We start from the raw sequence: 26893 nt of genomic DNA on the forward strand, positions 1-26893 counted from the left end.
AGTGATATGATAGCCCTTCATAAAAATAGTTTTAGGTCACTATGACTGCAAACATATCCATGGTTCACTCTAGTTGCTGTGATCCTTAACAAACAGAAATCCAAACCCAAATAATACTGGGTGTTTTTCCACTTCTGCCCTTATGTTTTATTGAAAGGAGGAGAGTGTGGGATCTTGGTAAATGTCATAAAGCCTTCAAGTTCTTTACACTGTATGAAAGAAATATTCCTGCTTCACAGTATAATTCATTAAAATTTGAGTAGCTAAAACCCATGAAACTTCACTGAATTTGTAGTGTTTACACTTCTAAAATTTTGGCATAATGTGGCTTTGCAAAGAAACCTGGTGTGAATGTCAGAAATTCACCATTTAGGACAGTGACTTAAGAGCCCTCATCGACAGGCTATGCGTGGAATAAAGCAGCAGTGAAGTTGGTTTTGCTTTCTTGTACTAATGTGCCTTGTTTACTGCAGAAGCATTTCCGACTTCCGCTAGATCAAATGTCTGTCCTTGGCAATAAAGTTGTGCAGAGTTTCATTTAATTACTGCTTGCTGACCTACAAAAAGGAAATTTGAACAGAGGCAGTTGTGTTTACCTTTGTCTTGTTAAGTGTAGTGGCTTACTGTGTGAGAATCAAAGTCTGGGGCTTTAGCAGGTCTGTGATTGCCTCTAGAAGTTTGGGGTTGTGTATAATAGCGTAAGTATGGTACTACTTGGTATTCAATTCTGAATGTGTCTAGTTGTGCATGATGGCTTGTACTTCATTTTTTTGATGCAATCTGTCAACTTGAAATTTTATCATTTGTTTTGCTTAGTAAATCAATTAAGTTTACGTGGCTTCCATGCAGTGTAGAATGGGAAATGTACCTGCTTTAGAAAGAATATTTTTCAGCATTTTTATAGTGTTGCCTTATGCATTTTATGCAATAAATTTTGAATAAACTTAGAAACTGAAATCTAGACAGTGTCATTTATATCACAGTTTGTAGAATTAGTGTTCTGAGGGAAATTACTTGGCATAGTGACAACTATTTAAAGTTCAATCAAGAATTTTTCTTGCATGAACATATTTAGTCATTGTAATATCCAGCTTTTTAAAAAAAAGCTGGATATACAATCCAAATGTTGACATAGTGTGAATGAATAAATGTTGGTATTAAAGTCTCTTCAAGACTCCTACAAATTGACATTTCTAATACACAGCATCCCTTAAACTCAGAGTCCTCTCTGGCTCGTAGTTCCAATAACAGTCACCAAGGATTTATCCCACTGTATCTTAAACAGCACTTTAATACTATGTTTTTCTTTATGTTGTTCTTCAGCCATGTCAGTGGGAACAAAATAGGCTGGGAAAAAACAGGAACCCAGTCAGAAAGTCAAACGCGTGGGGATCTGGGAGACCAAACAAAGGTAATTCCTTAAGTTCCAAACATCACAATTTATTCTTTTGTATCAGAGCTTTACAGCAAACCCTGAGTAGAATTTTCAATATTGATCAGTAGGATTCAGTGTAAACTTTTACAACTTTTTGTAAATTATGAAAAACAGCTTTAAAGTACAGTAAGACATTTTCCAAGGAATATTGTAGCATATAGACAAGGATGAAAATTAAATAGAATGCAGTAGAAAATACTAGATATAAAATAGAAAGAAACCAATAAACTTGTTCACTCCTTAACTAGAAATCTCATCCTTGGATGTTGCTAGCCGTGTTTACAGTAGTGAGTTATTTTGATGTTTTTACTGAGGAGTATAGCAGTCTTAAGTGCCTGTGGGTTCAGGGGCTGTGTCATACAGCCTATGGTGTAGCGAGAACAGCTCTAACGTGCATTTCAGTGTTAGCCACAGCCCATTATAGGTGTATTAAATCTCAGCTGGGGACTAGAAGTCCTTTATAACCACCTGGGATGAATTTCACGTAATACATCTTAAAGTAGCTCCGTGGGACCAGTTAGAATATTGCTACTTAACTAAGTAAGGATGAGATAACTAAGCCCTTGATAAAGATGTAACATTATCCTATTACATTTCTTCAAGATTTAAAAAGGTTGTCAAGTCAAGAGTATGGTGTTCTGTATTCCAAGCTTGAACCATGCTTAGAAAGAATGTTCAAAGCATTTGCACTTAATATCTCTGTGTCTTTGTGATGGAACTGTTAATTTTGTGTCCAAAAAACCCAGTCATGAGCAAGTTATGCTGTAGATAAACAGAATATTTTCTCCTGTACCTCTGGCATAGAAACCTCCAGTAAACTTGGGCTTTGTGCTTAAAATATCAAGCCGATGACTTCATCCATAAGTGGTTATTATTTTTGCAGATTGCACCCTGTATGATAACTGTTTCTGCCTGCAGATTAGTCACCATATGCAAATGTTAATTGGACCTATTACACTCCTTCTCTGTGTTGTGGGCCATGTATGAAGCCCAGTGCGCCCCGCTGCAGCCCTGTGTGTGTGCTGCGCAGCCTGGTGTCCTGCAGAGGGTGGGGGGGGGGGGAGCAGGCAGAGCAGCGGTGGTGCTGCTTCTGGAGCAGGGCGATAGATGGTGGGACATCCTGCACAGCGTGTCTGCCTGCCTGGCTTCATGCACACAGAATTGGAGCAGTGATTAAACTTTCCAATAGATGTATGCACGTAGTCCTACTTAAGTGCATCCAATTTAATGTATAAATGCTTTTAAATTTCACTTGTCTATTTTTTTTTTTTTAATATCAAGCCACTTCAGCCTGCAGTAGCATGAGAAGACAGTTGCATCTGTTGAGCATGACAGGGAGGGTTATGAGTACATTTTGTAGATGAACTCATTTCCTAGAGAGGTATATATTAATGGTTAAAAAAAGGAAATCTTTCCTGAAGATTTCAACTGAATGAACTATGTGACTTTCTGAGGTAATTTAAAGTGCTGAAAACCTAGCATAGATTAGACAGCAATGATCCTGATGCTCCTTTCAGTTGACTTATATGTCAAAATTCCCTGCTTATAGTTGTCTCATTGCATGATTATACATGACAAAGGTATGCTCGTCTCACTTGGGTGGATGTGTATTACTAAAGACAAAAAAAATACTTTTAACTGTGGTAGTTCCTCAGCTGAGGTGTTTGAATACCACTGGAGCAGACCCAGGAAGAACCTGGGTAGTGCAAACAAGAAAAGCGTTGCTATCATTTGGAGGTTTTTGTCCTCCCTCCATGCCCCCAAGTAATGGGCAGTTCTGCAAACTTCCCTTCGTGGTCCAGTATCACTGACTTTCACTTAGGGTAGTAGAAGACAGGCAAAAATCTTTAAATTGATAAAGAAATATATGTGACAATATAACACAGATCTAATATAGCTGTGATAGCTCACCTGTTTATAAAACATTCTGTATTAATATATTGTGTTAGAAATGTTCTTGTTTACAGATTTTAACCATTTCTTCTGTATATTATTTTTATAACTAAAATGAAGTCTGGATTACCAACCTTAAATTATAATCTTTCAGTAATGTTCTCTTTGATTCTGTGCTTAAAATGCAATGTGAAAATAATGTTCCCCTTTGATATTTTTCTAGAGTGTGTTTTTACTAATGCATACCTTCCTATGGAAGGTTTTTGGAGGTTGTGTGGGGTTTCTGATTTGTTTTGGTTTTACATGCAGGTTTGTATTTTTCACAAAAGCCTGAAGTGAACAAACTGAACTTGTTTGGGCCTATTTTTTGTTACTTGTTCTGTGGCATTATAATGGCTTTGGCCATTTGCTTCAGCTTTGCTTTTAAATTCTTAAGAAGCATGTGAAATTTTCTACACAAATTGTGAAAATACTCATGCATGATATATCATCACGTGAACAAATTAAATTTTGGTCTCAAGTTTTAAATATTACTATAATAGTTTATAGGCACAAAACTAGTATGAACTCTTAAGCTAAAAACAGCTTTCAGCTTTGGAGACGAGGATTTTTAGGAATGAACTCTACATTTTTTGGTAGTATCTATGAGACACACAACATAAATGCTTACAAAAGGCTTATTACCCAGGAGGTTTACAGTATGTTTTTGTGTGTCATGTTTTTCCAATGAATTTGTGAGCTACATTTCTAGAAATGGAATAAAATGCCACCTTAATCTTGCAGTCAGAGAACGTTGCCATTTTCTCTTACAATCTTCTCAGATAAAAGAATTTTGTTTAAAAACAAAACAAAACATTTACAAGACTTTTATGTTCAAACACTATATATTTTAAATGTCTTTAAATTGAACTATGTAGTTTCTCCTGTTTCAATAAGAAATGCAAACTGTGAAGGGATGTGTTAATGGAAGTCTAGATAAATTATAGATGTTGTGACTGTCAGTTAACCCATTTAGTTGGCAGTATCTTGGAAATACCTAGTTGAGGGGTCATTCACATTTCATTAAGAGGTCATCAGTCCCCTTTCTGTATTGTGCGATTAAAAATTAAAGAAAATAATAATTACTGTTGCTGTTAATAAGTTAAAGCTTTACCATAATATTTATCTTTTCAGTAATTTGCTTCTGCTAGCAAACAATGGCTGAAAGTTTACACTTGCTGAAAAACTCTTAGCTAGCTTTGGAGAACTTATCCTACATACTGATAAAACATAATGTGAAGATTTACTGTTTTCATTGTGTGTGAAGTGGAAATTTGCTGTTTCTCTTGGCTGATCTCCTGGTACGTTTCCGTACACATTCAAAAGCACTTTATTTTGTATATTCTGTTATAGGCAGAAGGTTCCTCTAGTACTTCTTCAGGAAGTCAGGCAGCTGATGTCAAAGGGAATCAAACCAGTAATCCACAAATCCCATGCCTGCTGTCAATGCCCACCAGAAACCACATGGATATTACTACCCCGCCATTACCTCCTGTAGCACCTGAAGTATTAAGAGTGGCAGAACACAGGCACAAGAAGGGGTTAATGTATCCCTACATCTTTCATGTCCTAACCAAGGTATGACATTTAAAAATTATGTGCTGTGAAATAATGATTCTGTAAAGATAATTTCACTTATATTTCTGGCTAAAGAGTATCATAAATTTACGTCCTTTTTAATGCTTTGAGTTTTGGTCCATTTTTTGTGCTTCTAACAATTTTTCCCCTGTTTTCTAAACACTTACCTGGTTTGGTACATTGTTCCAATAAATACAAGATGACTGTAATTATAAGTGTTTATTTACAAAATTATTCATTTTTCCTGATAAGGCGTAGATATTTTTATATCTCTACGCATGTGTGTGTATGTTCGTGTTTGCATGTATATATGTGTGTGTAACTATAGAGAGTCTATTTCCATCTAAAACCTCCTGCTTTTGGCGTCCGTGCCAAGTCTTTTTTATTTTCAGCTTTCAAAAATAATTCGATCCCTCCCATCCCTGGTAGCTAGCCCTGATAGAACCAGAGCAGCTCTAAGAAATCCTTTTTGTATAATCCCAAAATGTAATCATAGATGAACTCAACGTTCTGAATTTTTCTTCATTTTAGTTTGGCAGAACATTTCTGATGGCGCTTTTTTTTTTTGGTTTGGCTATTTTATGTTAGCCTTCAAATCCCAGGTGAGCTGCAAGCATTTTCACACAGCCTAGGACTCTGTATGCTCAGTGTGTCCAGAAAAAAATCTGTGTGAATGGCCTCATGAGGACACCTTGAAAAGCAATGGGAGATCTTCTTACAAAAATAGGCAGTGATAACCTGCTTCAGTGTGTCTGGAAGCTGTTGAAGCCTGCTTTGTGTTGAACTGGGAAGGAGCCAGAGCAGTGGTGTTCCTGCACAGCTCTGTATTTGACTTTATCCAGTCTCAAAAGACATAAGTTCACTGTTCCTTCTAAGTACAAACAGATGAGTCCCAGAACAAGACAACTTTAATCTTCTTCCTTCTCGGTGTTCAGAATGCTTGGTACTGGTTCTCATACATCAAGCCCATTAAATGTGCATATTTGTACAACACCTGGCAAAATGGTACTGTCCACATTCCTGTTAGCTTGCATTCATCTTAAAAATCTGTTTCAGAACAATAAGGACTGTAGGCAGGGATCTGAAGTCCATGGAAAGAGAAGTTTCTGCACCAAGGCTGAGTTTTGGATTACCTATTTCCCATGTGTTTGTTTTGCACCATAGCTTGCATTGCTGTTGTGTTCTTACACTTCCCTTCTTTATTGAAGAAAAGTGGGGAAGAACCAAAAGGCATATGAAGACCATTGATGCCAGTTTTGATTCATACTTTGCATAGCCAAATACTCTTAGTACATTTAAATACTACTTGATATTTAATATCATATCTCACAATGGGAAGAAATTAATTCAATGCCTGCATTTGAGAAATCCACTTCCAACAGAGGAAAAACGCCAAGCTAGAGATAGCTGCATCAAAAATAAATCAGTACTACTTGACACTGTTTTTCTTTCCCCACTATCTGAAATGCTTTTGAACAAGTATGTACAGGGCACCTAAAGTATACCATAGGTACACCAACAGATACCTTGTTGGATAATTATGGGATTCTTTAGAAATTGGCATGTAGATGTGTTCCAGATTATGTTGCTGTTATGTGTAGAGAGAGACCTTTCAGACATACCTAAAGTAGCAGTCTAAGTGTCTAAGTTAAAGTGTCTAAAGTAGTTTCTGAGTTAAACCTGACAATAATCTAATATAATCACTCCAAGATGTCACCTGCAGTATTCATTACTGGGACAGTTTAAATGTGTTTTTAATTGAAAGTAGCAAAATGAAGTGCTTGCTTGTCAGTGTTGAAAATAAAGGCTGGTATTTGGGAGCGATGCAGTAAAGTCAGTTGTTTTCCAAAAAATTTTAACATGGTTGGATGTGCAGACACCGAGAACATAGAATGTTGCTGCTGTTTTGAGAATGTTGCAAGGTTCTTTCACGCTTTTTTCTGAAAAAGTATAAAATGCTAAAGTTTTATATACATTCAAAAACAACCTTACTTATGTAATTCCTAGTTAAATTTTTTTGACCGGAACTTCTCATAATGTTGTTTTTTACAGTTAGTCCCCAATACTATTTCAAATCATTGCATCAGAAAATGAGACCAGTGTTTTTAAACAGCATGAATATTTTTTAAAATAGCTGTCTGAAACCTAGATCAGCTTCAAATGTGCTTTGACTGTCTATAAGCATGTTAGTGTATTTTCATGCGTATTGTTTCACTCCTCAAAACATCCATATATGAAGATTATATATAGGTAATCCTCACCTGCAGAGAGTCCAGAACAAAAAAAAACCCACAAACAAAAAAACTAATTAAAAAAAAACCCAAACAAAACAAAAAACCAAACTACCACCACCAAACCCAAAATGGTGTGTGATGGAGAAGAGAAAGAGGAGAGCAACAGGGATAATCAGAGCCTGGAGACTTACTGGAGGAAAGCAAGTTGATTGTAGGGTAATCTTCCTCTGTTGTTACCTTCACACACATAGGATCCACATTACTGAATCACATTTTTCTTGACTAGATGAGATTTATAGCAGAGCTGGCTTGAGTTACCATGCATATCTAAATACTTTCTGTTCACTATAATGTGTCATATTTTTCTGCTTTCTTTCATGCAAAAGGGTGAAATCAAAATTGCTGTTTCTATAGAAGATGAAGCCAACAAAGACCTGCCTCCTGCTGCTCTCCTTTATAGGCCAGTTCGTCAGTATGTTTACGGGGTCCTGTTTAGTTTGGCAGAAAGCAGAAAGAAAACTGAAAGACTTGCTTTTAGAAAGAACAGACTTCCACCAGAATGTATGTACTACAGAATCCAGTCTTTATTTCTCTTCCCTTTGCTGTGTTTTCATATCCATTTGTACTGCGTTTTGAATGAGAATAGTTACTAAGATTTCATCGGTGTAGCCTATGCTGGAGGAATTTATGGCTTATTTGATCCCATGGGTAATAGAAAAAGATTATGTTAATTTGAAATGTTATTTCCTGTAGTAGTTTAAGAACTATAAATGTTACCATTTCGAAGCAAGCTCTGGGGTTTGTTTTTTAAAATGTATGGTCAAGCTGCTATCAGGCTTGTAGCAAGTAATGTCAGTTTGTGATGTAATTTTCAAAGTATATGGCAGAACCTGATTATAGAAAACTTCTATTCTGAGCATATGCATACCAATTTGCATACGTTTTTCAAAATGAAAGGTGCATATGTTACTTTACCCTGTCTTCGTCTCTGTCTTCTCCAGTGTAATTAAATGTACGTCAGTGAAATGGGCATGTCTCTCATATCTTTCAGGTATTGGCATATAAAAATTTGATTTAAAATCTGCAGAAGTCAGGTGTAATGAAAGTGAAGGTAGACCTGGGTGAAGACAGATTAAACTTTTGCAAACAGACTTGTTAGAAGATCTTTTTGCTAATTCAGAGGGATGAATCTTAATCTTCATCTTAATCTGGAAGTTGTCATTTTAAGTCTTCTGCTTCCAGGAATTGCTGTCATTCCAGAAAATTCAACCTCCTCATCCTATGAGTATTTTTCTTATAATGAAATGTACACAAGGAAATGAGTGAACTTTACAATAGCATCTTATAAAGGTTAAAGGAATGCTAAAGCATTAAGTGGATGGCAGTAGAAGTATTTATATATAGGAGTTTGCTGTCACTAGACTAAATTTAAGAATCAGATATTTAGAATGTATGAAAGCATCATTCATGGTCTTCATGTGTAAAAACATAAAGGTAAGAATCAGTTGTAAACTTCATGTTCATTCCCTTTTCTCTTTCCATTTTTAATTGTGAAATGTTTTTGTACATTCACAGTGAAAATAACCTTCCAACAACGTTTGAAAAACTCTTTGTCTTAGCCAGTTATTTTGTGGGAATTAATATTTACCCTGCCACAATAATATCTCAGCACACATATTGTAACAAACTTCTTAATTCTTTAAACTCGCACAACACAGTAGTACTTGAGCTTACAAGGTTATTCTAGGATTAAAATAGTAAAGTTATTTGCAGGATTCATTTATCCTCATTAGACTTCTGTCCTTAAAAGTGTACTACAACATTTGTAGTGGTGAAGTAGCTGAGTGCTGAAAGTTTGCTTCAGTTTTCAGGATATTTTCATCTTGTAAACCTGGAATGTTCTCTCTAGGCTACTGGGGCTACCTATAGAACCACTTATTTTCTTTCATTTATGCTGCTTTCCTGAGGATTATTCTCAGTGGAGGCTAAGGGTGCTACTGCTGTCTTGGTTTAGTTACAGGAGCTCTGGCAAATCTTGCTGCAGGATGCATTCAGCTACTGACCTACTTCTATCTTAGGGCTGACCACATTCTTAAAAAAAAATATAAACATCTGCCCAATAGTTGCTAGTAAAGGAGGATTTGAGCTGAGAGGCAAGCATATGGTTTGAAAGGGCTATGCTGCAGGAACACATTTATTTTGGTCACTTCTCCTACAAAGTACCAAGAATTGGGCAGGCTATGCAAGATGGAAAGAGAGAATAGTGTCTTAAGCAGCAAGAGCAGATTTCTCGGATCAGTTAGGCACACTTGTTAGCCCTTGCTGAATTTTTGGAAGACCCAGGCTATAACGAACTAGTGATGCTGATTGTCCATCAGTGTTTTAATTTTTTATGCTGCTCTCAAAAATGAGTAAGTTATGAAACACAGTAATTAAAATAATTAAGACCAAATTTAAGAATTGAGAGACATTAAGAGAATGAAGAAATAAATTTCTTTTAAAAATGTATATTGTCCTTAAGATTTATGTAGAAAGTTAATGAATATATTTATATCTAATTTTCATTTTCAGCCACATCTTTGAGCCACACTGGCAACATAATAATTTTTCATGAATAATTTGCAAGTATGTTGCATGTGAGGGTTATAGGAGGCTATGAAAAAATATGTAATAAACTGACACGTCAGTATTATTACTAAATACTTAGCAAGATATTGGATCTTTCATAAAATGGATGACTTCCTGTCTTTTAAATCATTATTATTTTTATGTAGTTGAAAAGCCAATAAAAAACCCTGATCTGTTGGAAGAGGGAGTCAGTAAGGTTTTTCAGTGATAATTGTCTGCTAAGTAACGCCTTTGCTGTACATGTCCTCATGTCTGCCCCCAGAGGATACAAAAAGCTGAATCACAGAGTTCTTGACTGTGCTTTTACTGCCAAGGGCACAGCATTGGCTGTGCTCTACTTCCTTCTGAGGAGATGGAAACTTAGTGTCTGACTTGCTCTCTTTTCAAGCTCTGGAACAGGTTATTTCTCATGTTCTGATAAATATGTATGTGTAGATGAAACCATCTGCCTTTTCCACTCTGTGAAAAAATGCACACTTGTCCAAGCTGTCATAACTCCTGGTTAGATCCAAAGGTTTGTTATTTTAAGCCTAGCCACCTTGTGATGTACTGTTCTCCATCAAGGGTGTATTCAGCTGATGCTGTTTCTGCTGAAAGGAAGGCTCTATCTTGGGCAGTAGCCCTTTTGCAAAATCAAGCACACTTAGCTCAAGCTGTGCTGTCAGTAAAGATTATAAGGTTAAAAATGAGGCTTGATTAATCTGCATTAGCTAACTCGTCTTCTAGTGGTATTAGGTACCTCACACCTCATGTTCAGTTCGTGGAAAAAAAAAGCAAAGAGAATACCAAAACCACCTGAGCTGTAGTTAGCAGCAAGGGCTCCAACAGACAGCTTGAGCGTGCAGGATGCTGTTGCTAATGACTTTAGATCCTATAACAGCATACACATGTTTATCAAGCAGGTTACCCTGATGCAGACTGATACTAACCCTTTTTACTTGGATTGACCTTGGAGTGTCATGAGAGTAATGTTCAAAGCAGATGTCAATATGTTGTGCAGTTGCATAGGCTACTTTGAGCATTCAGATCTGCTGATGAGCAGCAGGAGGAAGTTTAGTACGAAAACCAGTATAATTAGCACTGTGATATTGTGGCTGAACACACCCTTGATCCCGAGTGTTCACTGTAGCTAATGTAGTCTTCAGGGTAGATGTTGTGTATTTCCAAGTGGAAGTCCTGGGAGGAAAACATAAAATGTTCCTCTGAGGTCAGAGATCCCCAGCAGCTCAGGAAGACAGTGTTTTTGGCAGCAGTCCCAGTACAGAGTTGTCAAAGGTGTAAGAAATGCCCTGGAGAAATAAGTGGATATGCACAAGTCCTGGATTCGTCTGTTACATTAAATGCTATATTAGGGTGAAGAGTCCTACAGTTACCTGTCAACTGATAGAGCTGTAATTCCTCATCCCTATCATTCAGAGAAGATACTATTTGCCAGTCCATTAGAGTGACCTTCATATTAAACCATGCTGCAAGAAGCATGGTTACCTTTCCCATAATAACCATTACTTCCCAAAATTTTGAAGCCAGGGTGGACCTCCAGTGTGATCTCTACAGGTAGCATGTTATGAAGATGGTATGTTTGGAGGGCAAACTGAGGTACTCTTCCTGTGGCCTTAATATCATAGGGTCATGGAAGTTGTCATCCCCAGATTAAAAGCTTTGAACCAAATTTGAATGTTGAAGCATAGGATTGCAGGTAGAAAATACAGACATGAAATGGTCCCTTCTTCTAAGCTTGAGGGTTTTATGTGTGTAATACATGTGACAGAAACAAAAGTGAAACATTCGTGTTCTGCACAGCTCTGCTTCCTTGCTGTTGTCTGCTGTTACCAGGATTTGTAGAAGCTGAGGAAGCGGTCATCTGAGGGTGCTTAAATGCAGTGTGCATATGGAGTTTGCATCTGATTGTCTCTGGAGGGACATCCAAACCGAGAAGCTTTGAGTGTAGCTAGGAATATCGCCTCTTATTGTCCAAAGGAGGTTGAAGGAAAGAAAAGAAAGAACTCCAAAACACAAACTATTTTATGTCAGTTGTCAACAGTTTGGGTTTTTTTTATTGCTAACAGATTAAACTGTTCTATGGTAGCCTCAAAACTAAGAAGTTTTGGTCCAAAAGTATCTCTTGCTTCTGAGACCTTAAGCAATTAAACAAGTCTTTTAAAGCCTACATAATATACATCCTTTTATTTGTTCATGTTTATTGTCCCAGGCCTAAACAAGAAGAGAAAACTGGTGTCATACGCTGTGCACAAATAATGGATGAGCTCTGCTGGCTGTTAAAGCCCATCCTGTATAGCTTGGTGGCACATAAAAACTGGTAGCAACCAAAATAGAACATGATTTTGTAGTGAGACTACCAACTAAATATATCAGAATTTTTATTTTCATTGCTGTACATTATCTTTGTACAACTTACCCTGAGCTCTGTGAAATGCAGCTATAATGCTAGAGTAGTTTGATTCCAGAAAAGCACAAGAGTGCTTTGGGATGTTCTGGAGCTTGTTTTTTAATCTCAGTCATCACCTCTGCCTTGGTTTGTGTGCCCCTAAATATAAAATTTCTTGTAAGACTGATGCCTGATTTCTGATGGAGACTTTGTAAGAGCTGTAAGGGCTTTCCTGGCACCAGTGGTACACTCTTCTTGATCTGTAACGGAAAGGTTTCTAGCAGAAGGATCAGGTCTGTGCTCCTGCAGTGAATGTCTCTGGGCTGTAACCTGAAGCTTCACTAACAAGTTCCTTGAATCTTTTTCCACACTGTGTAACTGGGCTCTGAGTTAAGAAGGGTGCAAACAGATTTTGAGCTGTGTCAAACTTAGGGTCATTCCAAGACCAAAGGTATCATTTCTCAGTCTTGTGCCTGTTTTGGTTGCCTTCAAACATAAAAAAGGGAGATGATTTAGCAGCATTGTAGAGTTTGTTTTGATGTGGAGAAAGGGGAGCTTAGCAGACACAAAAATACTAACCTCTTCATAGAAATCAGTGTAGTGTAGTAAATTGAAAGGTTTATGTAATGTTTTGTAAAATTTTTAGGCAAAAAAAAAAAAAACCCAAAACCCAAACTCACCCATATTTGAGATCTTGTCCCATTGCAGTAGTTGAGCAACTGCGAACAAGTATAACGTAAGTTTTAAATCTGGTTTGAATAAAATCACTAGGATCATATTGTTCTTAGAACAACACATATGGAATATATTTGTATTTATGTACTCTTTTTATTTATCACAAGGTTTTTGATCAATGACAGATTTTTAGGGGGAAATTGCACTTTCAAATTATGCTGTTTGTTTTAGAAAAATATATGTAGTTCCTGTACGTTGTACATTAATTTGAAAATATTAATATACTGTTCCTAGTGTACACTTGGTTGCATGCACTTTCTTTGTAAGTGATCAGAGTTGAAAGATTTACCAATCTGGCAATGTAAACCAGAACCTCAATATCTGTCGCAATCTCAAAGTGATGCTTTTTGGATCAAAATCTGCGTACAAATTCTTAAATATACGCTGCTTTTTAACTCTGAATTTTTTCTTTCAACTGTTGTCATTTTGTAGTTTCACCAGTGATAATTAAAGAATGGGCTGCTTACAAAGGAAAATCTCCTCAAACCCCTGAGCTGGTGGAAGCACTTGCATTCAGGGAATGGACCTGTCCTAATCTGAAGAAGCTGTGGCTGGGAAAAGCAGTAGAAGACAAGAACCGAAGAATGAGGGCATTTTTGGCCTGTATGAGATCAGATACACCAGCAATGCTCAATCCAACTAATGTGCCCACTCATCTTATGGTGCTCTGTTGTGTACTAAGGTCAGTGTTACCTTAAGGTAAAAGCAGAATGATGGAAAGGTTTTACTGCATAATCCTTCTGACATATTTAACTTTGTATTAAACCATGAGTATAGAAATTGTTAATTCATATTTACAATGTCACTAGGAGGAGGAGGAGTTTGTTTTGTTTTTAGAACATCGCTGCTGTGAGTCTTAAAAGCTTGCTGTATATTCCACATTCCTTCAGTCTCTAGAGGACTGAAGGGAGGAGAAAAAAAAAAAGTTGTGTTGCATACAGGCCACCGTAGCATTTGAATTAGTTTACATTTACTATACTCTAGGCTTCAACTTACAAAAAATTAACATTTGGGGTCTCAGCAGCTGCGTTGGTCAAGTTGTAAAGCAAAAGAGAAGAGTTCTTCAGAGAACAGCTGCATAGCAGCTTATCAGGATGCAAAGTTCACGTGAATTATACTCTTGCCTATGATGGGTTAGATTCCCTGCCTTAGAATTGCTCATCTAGTTGAGAGGATGCTAACCAGCAGCTGATGTATTAATTCAATACATCAGTGTTTCAAAGAGAAAGTCACAAGGTCAAAAATACCTGTTTAATTTTCAGATTGAAAATCACCAAGGAATTGAGAGATGCTTACCTTTTTGGAAAGGGACTATTATTTTAATATTACTAGCTTATAAATCTAGGTAGAATCAAGGTAGGTAATAAATCTAGGTAGAATAAACCTAGGCAGAACCCAAGGTTAGCATATTGCACAGGAAAATTTTAAGCAATTTTTGAGAGCAATAAATGTAAATTTGTCTTCTGTTCTATTGTACTTCGTCTTGCCTTTTGAGCACTAAAAGCCCTTTGGTTTTGTCCTTATACAATAGTAAGTATACAAAAAATATCCCAAATAGTATCTTAAAGCAGAGTTCCTCATTCATTTGCACAGCATGTTTCTCTCCTATGACACATGGCACACTTAAATTGTTGTTCATTAAGACATGATAAGCATAAAATTCACTGACTAGTTAATTTCTGAGTAATGTGTTATCTGAAAACCATGTTCACAAAGTCCTTTACCATTGGTCTTTTATAAAGACCATTAATCTTTACATTATTATATTTTGAGATGTATCAGAGTCCACTTCTGTTTTAAATTCTATTTTGGGGTCCTGTCCCTCCCCTTTTTCACTGGAAGCAGGCTTTTGCACAACTGATTCACAGTCAGAAGCTCTTCCATATGAATTTAAACAAATTTAAACTTCAAATCTATTTAGTGTTTTAGCCTTTTTAACTATCCAAGCCTAGACAACAACGACAAAAAAATTTTGTTATTACATTCTTGTGACTTCTGATTAAAATACTACTTGATTTACCTACTAAAGGAAGCTTCTGAAAAATTATGGGCTTCCTCTGTAGGTATATGGTACAGTGGCCGGGGGTTCGTATACTTCGTCGCCAGGAACTTGATGCTTTTCTTGCCCAAGCATTGTCTCCAAAGCTCTATGAACCTGACCAGCTTCAGGAACTCAAGGTAATTCTTAACTATAACTTTGATAATTTAAGAGATTTATTCTGAGCTGATCCATATTGTTAACTCTAGTTGATGATGTGTATGTGCCTGTCTCACTAAAAGCCTTCCATAATTAATTGTACTTTCCAAAATATTAATCTTAGTATTCTAAAGTGCTGCAAAGATTGATAATCAGTTCTGTTTCACTGGTTGGATGGATAACTAAAATCTTAAAAGTATTCTATACTGCAGAAACTTTCCTCACAGTTTTGTTAAGTAATTGTCTCTTGGAATACGCCCAATAGTGTATTTGATACCTGGAAGCTATGGGAGGTATTGGGATATATAAGGAGTGCATCACTGGAAGTGATCCATCTTATCTCCTGTCTGCACTGATGATCAACGTAGCAAAGGAGCTGAGATGCTGCTCACCTCTTTGTCATGCAGCCTCATACTGAAGAAGTAATTTCAGACAGTCTTTCAGGTAGTGTAGGGCTGAAGTCAGGAAAGTCTAGTGACCGGTTCGGCTCCTAGCAGTGCCTGGACACATGGTGTCCTTAGGTAAATCAGCAAGGAGAAGGTGATACTTGTTTCCCTAGTCAGTTCACATTCACAGGTACACACTGCAGGGGTACACAGACAAAAGCAGCAATCCTAGCACTGTTCTTAGAAGAAACAGTAATTAAGCTCACACAGACTTCAGCTATTAGGCTCTTCTAAGGAATATCTTGCGACTAATAAAAGTGGCTTTGCAAGCCTGCAAGAGCATTCTCAAAGCCAGCAAGTGAGTATTTCTCTTCTGTGGGCAACAACCAGAATCTGGCTTGCATTCCTGCATGTTACACGCTAACAAGGACTTCTCAGTCTCAATCTGTAAACCAAATCAGTCTGCTCATGGGAACCCAGTGCTAAGCCACAGAAGTCCTAATAAATGTAAGGGGAAGAAAACAGCTGAATCCACTTCAGAATCTATTTGAACTTGCCACATAGTAAGCAGAGAATCCATGTGCTAGTAATCTTAATGGCAGAGTTACAGAAAAACAAAATCCTCCTCCCATATACCAAAGAATGAATGCCAACAGCTCAAATAATAAATAAAATCCAACAGGGAGAAAGTTAATTTGGCCTTTCCCTTATTGCTGCAAAAAATGTGAAAATCACAGGATGAAGACAGCTGTCGTGAACACCTGATGAGTTCATGCAAGACTGCTTGTTTGCTTCAGCACTTAGGACTGGATTGCTGCTGACATGGATGATAAGTGTATTAAACTCCTGAGAAAAACATTTTTGAGTACTCCTCATTGTGGCTAACTACCTAAAAGCACCGTAAATGTAGATCATGTCCATGATCTACATGTCCAAGGAGAATCATTCAGGTGACTGATGGAACTCCCTTTCAAGGTGTTTAGTAGACGTTCATGCTGGAAGCCCTGTATGCTTAGCGGGCCTTTCCAGAGATTCTGGTCCAAAGATGATGACAGTTGTTTGTGTTGTATGAAGAGCAGTACTTGGTCTTCAGGGAAGCATGTGGCCAACCTCTGCCAAAGGAATGAATGGACAATGAGTTGTCTTGTATGTTAGGAAGAAATGTATGTAGCCTATCTGAGGTGACAAATGTTGGACTCTGTGGAATATAGTGTAGAGCCTTTTAAAGTTTCATGGGGACCATGAAACCATGATTCAAGACCCCAAGCTCTCCTGGAGCTGAGTAATTGTACATGTGGGTATTGGTGGAAATTTGAAGGACAGGTTTGTAGGCAAGGCTGGATGCATCAAAGAACAGCAGTGTGTCAGCCACTTAGTCTTCAATGTCTGTTTTCAAAACACAACTAAATAAATAAATAAATGACATCTAGGGGTAGAGATTTTGGCAAAGGTATCTATAAGAATTACCAGAGTCTTGCCTCTGGCTTAAGATTTGTTGCAAAGAGGAAGAAACCCCACTGTGGAAATTGCTGGTCTTAGAGATCTAAGAAGGGCGTTCCCAGAGAAAATATTTTTTCCATTCCAACACAAAATGAAAGGCAGAGGCAAGGCAAGTGATAAACAGTGTTTTTGTTTGATAGACGTTGTTCTCCAAGTTTTAATTTTAAATCATACATGAAGAGTAATATGGATCATTTCCATAATATATGTTGGTTAAGTGAAAGATGCAGTGTTGTTCCTGTCTTCATATGAAGCAGCTGCTTCTATCTTTCTTGAAGGCAGACAGAAAGAGCAGCTGAGTTTGAACCCAGCGGCATATCTTCAAAGTGATCTGAGGGTAGTCTTTTGTATCTTAAAGGTTGCTTATGTACAAGGAAGGTAACGTAGTTAAACTGTAAAATATGTTTTTCCAATATTTTTTACATTAAACTGTAAATTTTACATTAAACTGTACAATATTTTTTCCAAGAAAGGGCTGATGTTTTCAGAATTATTTTAGAGAACACTAGTAGTGAACATGCCAGAAGGACAGGATGCCATCCAGAGAGACCTGGACAAGCTGGAGAGGCGGGCCTGTGAGAACCTCATGAGGTTCAACAAGGCCAAGTGCAAGGTTCTGTACTGGGGTTGGGGCAACTCCCAGTATCAATACAGGCTGGGGGATGAAGGAATGGAGAGCAACCCTGCGGAGGAAGACTTGGGGGTACTGGTGAATGAAAACCTCAACATGTCAAGGCAATGTGCGCTTGCAGCCCAGAAGGTCAACCTTATCCTGGGCTGCATCAAAAGAAGTGTGGGCAGCAGGTGGAGGGAGGTGATTCTGCCCCTCCGCTCCGCTCTGGTGAGACCCCACTTGGAGTACTGTGTCCAGCTCTGGAGCCCTCAGCACAGGGAAGGCATGGACCTGTTGGAGCGGGTCCAGAGGAGGGCCACAAAAGTGATCAGAGGGCTGGAGCAGCTCTCCTATGAGGAAAGGCCGAGGGAGTTGGGTTGTTCAGCCTGGCGAAGAGAAGGCTGCGGGGAGATTTTATTGCAGCCTTCCAGTACTTAAAAGAGGGTCTATAGGAAAGATGGGGCAATCTCTTTAGCAAGGCCTGTTTTGATTCGACAAGGGGTAATGGTTTTAAACTAAAGGAGAGTAGATTTAGACTGGATATAAGGAAAAAAATTTTTTTACATTGAGGGTGGTGAAACACTGGAACAGGTTGTCCAGAAGAGGTAGTGGAGGCCCCGCCCCTGGAAACATTGAAGGTCAGGTTGGATAGGGCTCTGAGCAACCTGATCTAGTTGAAGATGTCCCTGCTCATTGCAGAGGGGTTGGACTAGATGACCTCTAAAGGTCTCTTCCAACCCAAAGCACTCTGTGATGCTATGATTTTCTTATGCCAGAGCTAAAAGTGTATTTGCTGCGAGCAAATCCTTTTTGCTTTTACCACTGGCTATTATTCACTATTTAATTCTACCTTTGTGTATCTATCCTGCATTCTAGATAAAGCTGTTGTATGCATAAACATTACTTCATTAATGAGACACGTTCTAACAGCAAAATCTGGAATCAAGCTAATAGGAAAACAGTTATAAAGGAGTTGGAAGGAAAACGGGGTATGTGGGATGAAAAATTGAATGCTGATGTTGAGCTTATTCCTGAAACTTTCTACAAAATATCAGAAGCACAAGATTATTTGAAATAATTTTTTAAAATTAAATTTTCTACTGCTAATTTCCTATAAGTGTCTTTAATGCTTTTCCTTGCTATAACACGCTTTATCATTGTTTGAAAAACTCCGTACTGCGTATTTATCAATGATTAATGCACCTAAAGTATCCATCTTACACGGTTCAGATACCACGTGCCACAAATTAAAGATGAGTATTTTACTTAACACTTTTGATTGTCGTCTTGATAATGAATTGAGTTAAAACATTAAAATACTAGAAGCAATTGCCTGTGCTTTGTTGTTGAGAAAATAGAGTTCTTTCATTTTATCTCAGGTTCACCTCTAGAGTGGATGGATGGGAACAACAACCTTCCTAAGCATTGCAGGTTTGCATATGCAGGCAATAGATTCTGGTACTTTTTTCTAGTGAAACTGGCAATTACGTGAGAGAAGTCCGGATGACCTTTTAAAATTTCTCTGTTTTCAAGAGTTTTGAAAATAATGTAACTATTTGAATAACTTTGAATTACATCTCATTATTACCTTACTAAATTTACCTTTTTTTTTTTTGAACAGATTGAGAATCTTGATCCCCGAGGAATTCAGCTGTCTGCTTTATTTATGAGTGGTGTTGATATGGCACTTTTTGCAAACGATGCTTGCGGACAGCCAATTCCATGGGAGCACTGCTGTCCGTGGATGTATTTTGATGGAAAATTATTCCAGACCAAGCTCATCAAAGCAAGCCGGGAGAAAGTTCCGCTCATTGACCTCTGTGATGGTCAGGTGTGTAGTTTCAGAAGTGTGACAGAGTATCAAGTGTGCCAAATTTTCAGAAGTGTTAGGTGTGGTTGGTTTGTCAGTCATTTACTTCATATATCATCTCTCTACTTTTAAAAGGGAAATATGAAGTAGAATATTTTGGTAGATTTGGAAAAAGCAAACTGGCATAAATTTCAATTTAATTTTTTTCTCTCTGGCTATGGAAACTTGACTGCAATTGTGATGTAATGAAGGACTGAGTTGAAAACTTCTCTGTTCATTTGCTCAGGTACTATCTTTTTGGGTTAGGCTAGCAAGGCTGTCACAAAGGACTAAGCTGCAATGGTTTCACAGTGAAAGAAAATTTGTGATTTCTAACTTATTTTACAGACTGTGAAGTCATTAATATGGTCCTTAAGCTCAAAATCTTTTCACGTTTCTTTTGACCATCTTCAAATGAATTAGTTTTTTGTTGTATCCAAATCATACAAAGTTATTATCTAAATATAAAAAGAGGAAACTGATAAAAATCAGTTTACTGAATGGCCACAACTTTTCTCTAACTTTTTAGGAGGTATGAAACCTTAACAAAACACTTTACCTCTTCTAATTTCTGACTCAAGGGAAACTGATCATAGATCAAATCTCAATGATGGCTGTGGTCCCTCTCAGGCTTGTTAGCCTCCAGGCATGCTTTAGTCTGTTCATATAAATTTTGGTTTGTGCTCCAGGTTTATGACGATGATTCTGTTTAAAGTAAAGGGCTGCATTAAGTGTTCAGGAAACTGTAGACAGAGGTTTCTCAGTTCCTTTCTGGAAAACCCATTTTAACTTTTAAACTGTTTCTGTGTTACTGACTTCCAAACCATCTTAGTATTTAGACTCCCATCTCTCTACTGATATGTAAAGATTTTTTTGCAATCCAAATATCATTGAGGTAGATATGCAACACAGATTATTGTAATTTTTCTAGCTAGCTTCATGGAATTTGTTTGCAGTAGTTATCTACTATTCTATTATTTTGCTTTCTTCTTTGAATTTTTTCTGTAAATGTAGCTTTATACAACTGAAATCAGAATTTTGACATCTTTCTGTGACTTTGTCTTTATTCATAGGCTGAGCAGGCAGCCAAGGTTGAAAAGATGCGTCAGAGCATCCTAGAAGGATTAAATTTCTCCAGGCAGAACCATCCTCTCCCTTTCCCACCTCCACCTGCCATGCCTTTCTATCCAGCTTCTATGTATCCTCGACACTTTGGGCCAGTCCCACCACCTCAGGGCAGGGGGAGAGGCTTTGCTGGTAAGTGATGGGACAGCAGTGCAAAATATATTGGTGTGAAGCATTACCTTGCCTTTCACATTCCCAAAACTATGAACTCATTTACATGTTCAATTTCATAGGAAAAAATGCATAAAAGCAAGTGTTTGGCATGTGCCGTCATGTGCCAATCACCGTATTTTGTTGTTAATTTTATTAGCCATAGCCTAGCAGTATGGAATGTGTTGTACTGCTGCATATTTCCATCAGGAGTTTTAGTAACTGTGCCAGATCAAAATATTTTTACTGCTATCTTACGAAATAGAAAAAAGAGGAATGGTTCAACACTGGATGATATGAAAAGGCTCTTATGTGCGTTGTACCTTGCTTCAAAACCTTTATAATTATAAATATTAAGAATGCCTAAATTAATGGACACAGCTTACCTGTCAGGGTTGAAGACAACCTTTCCTCCTCCCCACCCCTCTATATTTTGCTACAGTCATTTAACCATTGGCACCATTGAGCGTAAATACTGCTATAACCATTCCAGGTCATTTCTAGAATTATTCCCTTTCTGAAAACCTCTCTGGTACCAAGGCCCATAGGTGTACTGATACTGGACACTGGGAGTAAGACATTCTTGGGGTGCCACAACTGTAGCTATCGGAGCTCATTGCCAAAAAAATCATTGCAAGCCTTTCAATGCTCATTTTGATGCTGTAGAAGTCGAAGTGCCCGTTCCAAACCCAGGTTTAAGGCCTACTATTTGGTTAAGAGACCCCGTGCTCCCTAAGGCAGCAGGACATCTTTGGCCAGGGATTTCTCAGCGGTGGTGGCTTGCTCCCGTGCAGTGTCACCTAGGCCAGCTGTGGGCTGCTCCTGCCCAGCCTCCAGGAGCACAGCCCTCCCTGCTGACTCCAGAAGGATGGAAGAGCCAGCAGCATCTCTGCTAGGGGTCTTCCCAGATGCCTGGCCCCCTCACAGCTTTTCCCCTGTCTTTCTTTACCCTGGGTCTAACAGGAGTCTATGGCTTTGGAGGCCCTTATGGGGAAACAGTAGCCACAGGCACTTACCGGGCCTTCCGGGTGGCGGCAGCGGCAGGACACTCCGGAGCCTTCTCTGGCAATGACAGCAACAGGACTAGCAAGTTTCAGGGCGGTAATTATACCCCAAACCCTTTTCTTAGAGCTTCTGGCAATGGCTTCCTTCACTTTACGGTTTGGTCTGAGGCTTTCCTACTGACTGCCAGTCTCCCTTTCTCCCTAACTGTCTCAGCTCTCCCTCTCTAGAGCCTGCCTAGGCTGCTGTCTGCTCTGCTCTCCCCAGGTCCCTGCCACAAGCCCCTCGGCATCAGCCTCTCTCATGCCTAGAAACCCTCCTCCAAACACAAGATAGCTGTAAAAACCTTACGAGACAGTCTGTCTCCTGTGCTTCAAAATGCAAGAGTGGAATCTGTAATCAGCTGAACTTTGCTTGAATGTATTAATAGTTACTTTCTGAAATTTGGGGGCAGTTGAGCTTTTTGCAAAAACAACCCGACGTAAACATGACTGATTTCAGTGTTACTGCTAACCTGTTCTTCGCTGGCATTGATGTCAGCATGGACACAGGTATGAGATTTACTTACCTCCCTGTGTGCCCGTCGCTCGTCTCCTGTATGAGGTGGGACAATGCAGTTCATTACGAATCCCCATTTAGGGTAACATTTTTCCATATATTTAGCTGTTCTTTCTGGCCTCTGAGCTTTTATCCTAAGAGTGAACATTCCTCTGATGCTTCGTTGTGTGAATAACTTTTCCTCCATAAATAAATGTGCATTTGAAGCTGAAAGACTTGCACAGGGAAGTATGAACCTTTTTTAATTTAATCAGTAATTTAGTTCCTAGCATATTAATGTTCGAAGACTAATCGTGGCTGCAAAATACTGTGTTTTGTAACCCTTTCAGTGCTGATGGTCTTACCAGTAACATCTGGCTCAGTTGCACTTACCTAGATTTTTGAAATATATGTTATGCCCCACTGTTGATTTTTAAGGGCAAAACACAGGCATAAAGATATGAGCAACTTTAATTTCATTCTTATTTCAGACAATTGCAATTTTAGCTGCTTTCTTGGTAGGGGAGGGATAAACCTATCTTGTACATCCAGATCAGTTTAAATGCCATGTTTTTATTACAACTTAGTGTTAGTACAGATAATTTCTGCCTAGTAAGTTGTTTATAGCAGTTACAATCTGTGTGTCTTATGCTGATATTTGGTGTTCACTAAAAAGTGCATTTAAATCTGCAAAAATTACTACTTCATTAGGAATGCAGGGAAAAAAATTTTCAAATAGCTTGTAAAATTTCACTTCAGTTTCTTAATGTTTATCTGAAGTGTATATTTAATTACTGAAACTGAAGTACTCACATAAGATCATTTTTCCTTTCAGAATTCGTATCTATTTTTTAAAAAGGGGGGAAAGAAAAACTCTTGGAGTTACAATACTTCTGAAAGACAGCAAAATGAGAAATAATATCCGAGTATCAAAAGAGGAAACTGTATATGTGATAAAATCTGGGCAAACCAGTTTTCCATTCATTTGTAACTTTAACATTATGATTGTGAAGATCAAGGTTCGGTTTTACTTTTATGTGCAGGAGTCCAACCTATTCCTTCTCAGGGAGGGAAACTTGAAATTGCCGGCACTGTAGTCGGCCATTGGGCTGGAAGCAGACGTGGACGAGGGGGTAGAGGGCCATTTCCTCTGCAGGTTGTTTCTGTGGGAGGACCAGCGAGAGGGTAAGTGCAATCTTCTGGAGCATGCTTTTCATATGTAATTCAACGACTGGGAAAAAAGTAAAACAGGGAAAAGCCGGAGGCATTAGAAATTTCACACAACACATTTTAGGACACATTAGGTGAATTATACCCACTGAGTTTTCAAGAAAAGCATGTGCATTCATTTTGAGGTGTTTTTAATCTGTTATTCAGATGAGTATAAGCATCTTTATTTGCAAATAAAATTTTTACTCTGCATCTGACATATATACACACACATATAGGTAGATACTTATATTTAAAAAAAAATACACACATGGGATTGCTTTGCATGAGGAAGTGACTTGGGGGCTTTGTCTTACATGAAATCAATAAATACATTCTACCTGATCAAAACTATTAGCACTCAATTACTTTCTTTGTCATGGTAGAACATTTATTAAGAAGTGTGATAAAATTTTTAATAACTTAATTATGTAATTCTTCTGCGAAGCAGAAAACACCTGAAGGACATTTCTAGGTTTAATAGTTCTCTGCTACAGTCATGATGGGAGATGTGCTGAAAAGAATATTAATTTCTTTAGCTCTTCCACTTCATTTCACTATAGCTGAAATTACAGGTACACAACGTTTCTGAAAAAGAAATACTTTGCTACAAACATATCTAGGACTTTACTTTTAGGATTATATTTCTTTTGCATAGGCTTAATTGTTCTATGCTTTACAGAACTGTATCATATTTAATTAAGCCTGTGTCTGTTACAGGAGATAATACCAAAGTAATGTGATTTATATGTCTGTCTTCAACTATATTAAAGCAATGGAGTAAAGCAGGTGTATTTATGCCATCTTGAGCCTGGAAGCAGCAGTCTGAAAGAACAAGTCTGAACTGCATTAATTCCTCTCTATTCTTTAATTTAATCAAATGTGCACTATAAAGCATCGTGCTAAAGCCAGCAAGAGCTGTTGGAATGCCTGTGGTGTTGGACTGAGTGAGGAAATGGTTGGATCTGAAGCCCTGGGAGAGTGGGAGCAGGGGGAGAAGGAGAAGCAAGAGCTGCTGGGAGGACAGCAGAAACAAAGATTTAAAAGTTCAGCAGCAGCAAACAGCATTGGTGTAAGAGCAGAGCTTGATGGTTTTAGGGGAGCAAAATTAGGTGTGACCATTTAATTCTCTAGAATATGATTCAGTTGCCAACACATAAGCATCTAGTGCTGTTCTACATGCTACATGCTACGTGCTGTGTGGGCTAGCAGGGTCCATGGCACACCTGTGCTCTTCTGGAGTAGCAGCAGGAGACCAGGGGGATAAGCTGAGGTGTGTGATGAGGAGGCACTAGGCTCCTTTGGGTATTTTAATCTTACTCCTCCATTTTAGTGGACAAAAAAAAGCATTTTTCACCATTTAAATCAGGCTAGTGTGTGGTCCTAACTTCTGCTTTTCATGAAGATCCATGAACAGAAGAATCTGGCTCACTACAGAGCTTGTCCCTTTTCTTCAGTTAAATGTACTGACTGCAGTACTCTCTGTGGTAAACATCTGGGTAATTTATAGTGGATTACTCAGGCTGCTGTCTGACTGAGGCACCCTGAGTGATGATCTGGAGGCACCTTCAGGCTCAGATCTGGCTTACATTTGTATATACGATGGACTTCCTTCAGAGAATAGCAGTTCCTCCATTTTATGAAGAACCAAATATGTCAATTTATGCAAAACACCAGTAGCCAGGAACTAACATTGGCAAGTCCTAAACTGAGAGCCATACTTATCTGGGAAGCAGTCAAATCACTGAAAGGGTGGTATTCCTCCTGTAAGTACCTTTATGACAGAGAAATACTGTTTTCCAATAGAGGCTTTTGAGTTAGGAGATAAAATATCTAACATTTTCTTTCTGGCAGAGGTACTATCTTTGGGCAATCAGTTTGGGTGCAAGTTGTCACCTCAAAAAGACTAGAAAACAGTCAATACCAGATCTTCCTGTCTCCATCAAGTCATAACTGATGTTACATTCTTTCATATGGAGTTACTAGAATTAGTCAGAGAGGGAAAAACTATCGCAGGCAGCTTATCTGTTTGTTGTGTCAGTTGAGAGAAAAATAAAACCTAGCAGGAAAACACGCTAATGTTAGTGTTCTGTCTAAAGACAGGTATTTTGGGGTCTGTGTTAGCAGATGCTGCTTCGTACTAAAGAACACTGCTAGGAAAACACTACACAGTACATTGTCAGTAATTTATCACCTAGTCCGGCACACTTCTATATAATTTTTTAATCTCTTTCAGCAGAGGGGATAATGTCAGGCTTGTGTACACCATTGTCTCATATGCAGCACTGAACTTGGATATTCTTACTATGTAAAATTATACCAGCTGCTTTTTATTGGCCTCGATCCATCAATATATTTAATGTTATTTTCTGAGTAGGAAAAATCTTACTCAGCTCCCTGAAGGGTACGCTTTCACCTTGTGAAAAAATTAGCAAATGGGATAGGTAAGCCCTGTTAAAATCTTCGGAGAGAATGCACGGAGTTACTCACTTACCAAACACAGCTCTTTCCTCTTTTTATTCTCTGCTGTTGTATTTAAATCCCAGTATTTAATGTCTTATTGCTCAGTGTGGGAATTTGCAGTGTGTGTGAAAAGACTTGCATGGCACAGGTCAGTGTTTCTCCACGGAGTCAGTTCAGCGTAACTTAGTTTTTGCAGCAGAGCCACAGAGGAAGTAGGAGCCCTAAAGAAAAGTTTGCCTCCTCTTCAGGTGGTTTTTTGTACAGCTCGCCAGGGCCTTGCTGGCATATGGGGATTCTCAGGTATATTGAAAATAAGATGCAGTTGAATTGCAGCTGTCATTTGTTTCCAGAATAGCAAACAGGGCAATTGCAGCCCATGCATCTTAGAAAGTGGGCTGGTTGCAGGCCTAGACCTGAGCAGCACCTGGCTGCTCTGTGCCAGCTTTAGAGGCATCACTCTTCATTCTGGGACCTCCCACTATGGGGCAATGGATTTGGAGAAGTAGAGCAATCATGTATTTCTAGTAGAGAAACAAGAATTTTTAGGTGAGAAGTAGTCCTCGACATAATGATAAGGAAATTGAGTTTCTGCAATTGATGGCATTAAAGTAGTTTAGCTGAGTGAAAGTTTGTTTGGATCTGATCTAATCTTTATTGAATCAAATGAAAAAGCCACCACCTGATGTGTCCTGGTTGGAAACCTCCATTTGAAAGCATCCAAACTTGATAAATTGCTATGTGTCAGATATGGCCGAAGCCTTTTATTTTCCTCAGTGTTCTTAGATAATTTTGTATTCTCCCAACAAAACCGAAGCAATTTCATATTTTGCCTTCCTTTCTTCTATCTGATTTCTTCTGTCTAGCTTGTTTATATGTGGGAAGTGTTATTAAATGGGAGAAATGGCTTTATAAATGGTTCCAATTTCTTGCATAT

At 38.3% G+C, this 26893-nt stretch overlaps 1 protein-coding gene across 3 annotated transcripts in view; it reads left to right on the forward strand.

Annotated features, from left to right (window-relative positions):
• FAM120A (family with sequence similarity 120 member A) overlaps positions 1–26893 on the forward strand; it is a 55269-nt gene that overhangs the window by 23297 nt on the left and 5079 nt on the right. Inside the window, exons 8-16 of one of the 3 annotated variants that reach the window (XM_075096663.1) lie at positions 1324–1411; positions 4721–4945; positions 7566–7740; positions 13361–13610; positions 14992–15106; positions 19246–19455; positions 20547–20730; positions 21712–21849; positions 23331–23472. In XM_075096663.1, the coding sequence (XP_074952764.1) occupies positions 1324–1411; positions 4721–4945; positions 7566–7740; positions 13361–13610; positions 14992–15106; positions 19246–19455; positions 20547–20730; positions 21712–21849; positions 23331–23472 (1527 nt within the window). Of the gene's footprint in view, positions 1–1323; positions 1412–4720; positions 4946–7565; positions 7741–13360; positions 13611–14991; positions 15107–19245; positions 19456–20546; positions 20731–21711; positions 21850–23330; positions 23477–26893 lie in introns of those variants that run through there. The other 2 variants (XM_075096665.1, XM_075096664.1) reach the window with 2 other exon arrangements.

This window comes from Phalacrocorax aristotelis, chromosome 6 (genome assembly GCF_949628215.1).
Source record: "Phalacrocorax aristotelis chromosome 6, bGulAri2.1, whole genome shotgun sequence".
NCBI lineage: Eukaryota > Metazoa > Chordata > Aves > Suliformes > Phalacrocoracidae > Phalacrocorax > Phalacrocorax aristotelis.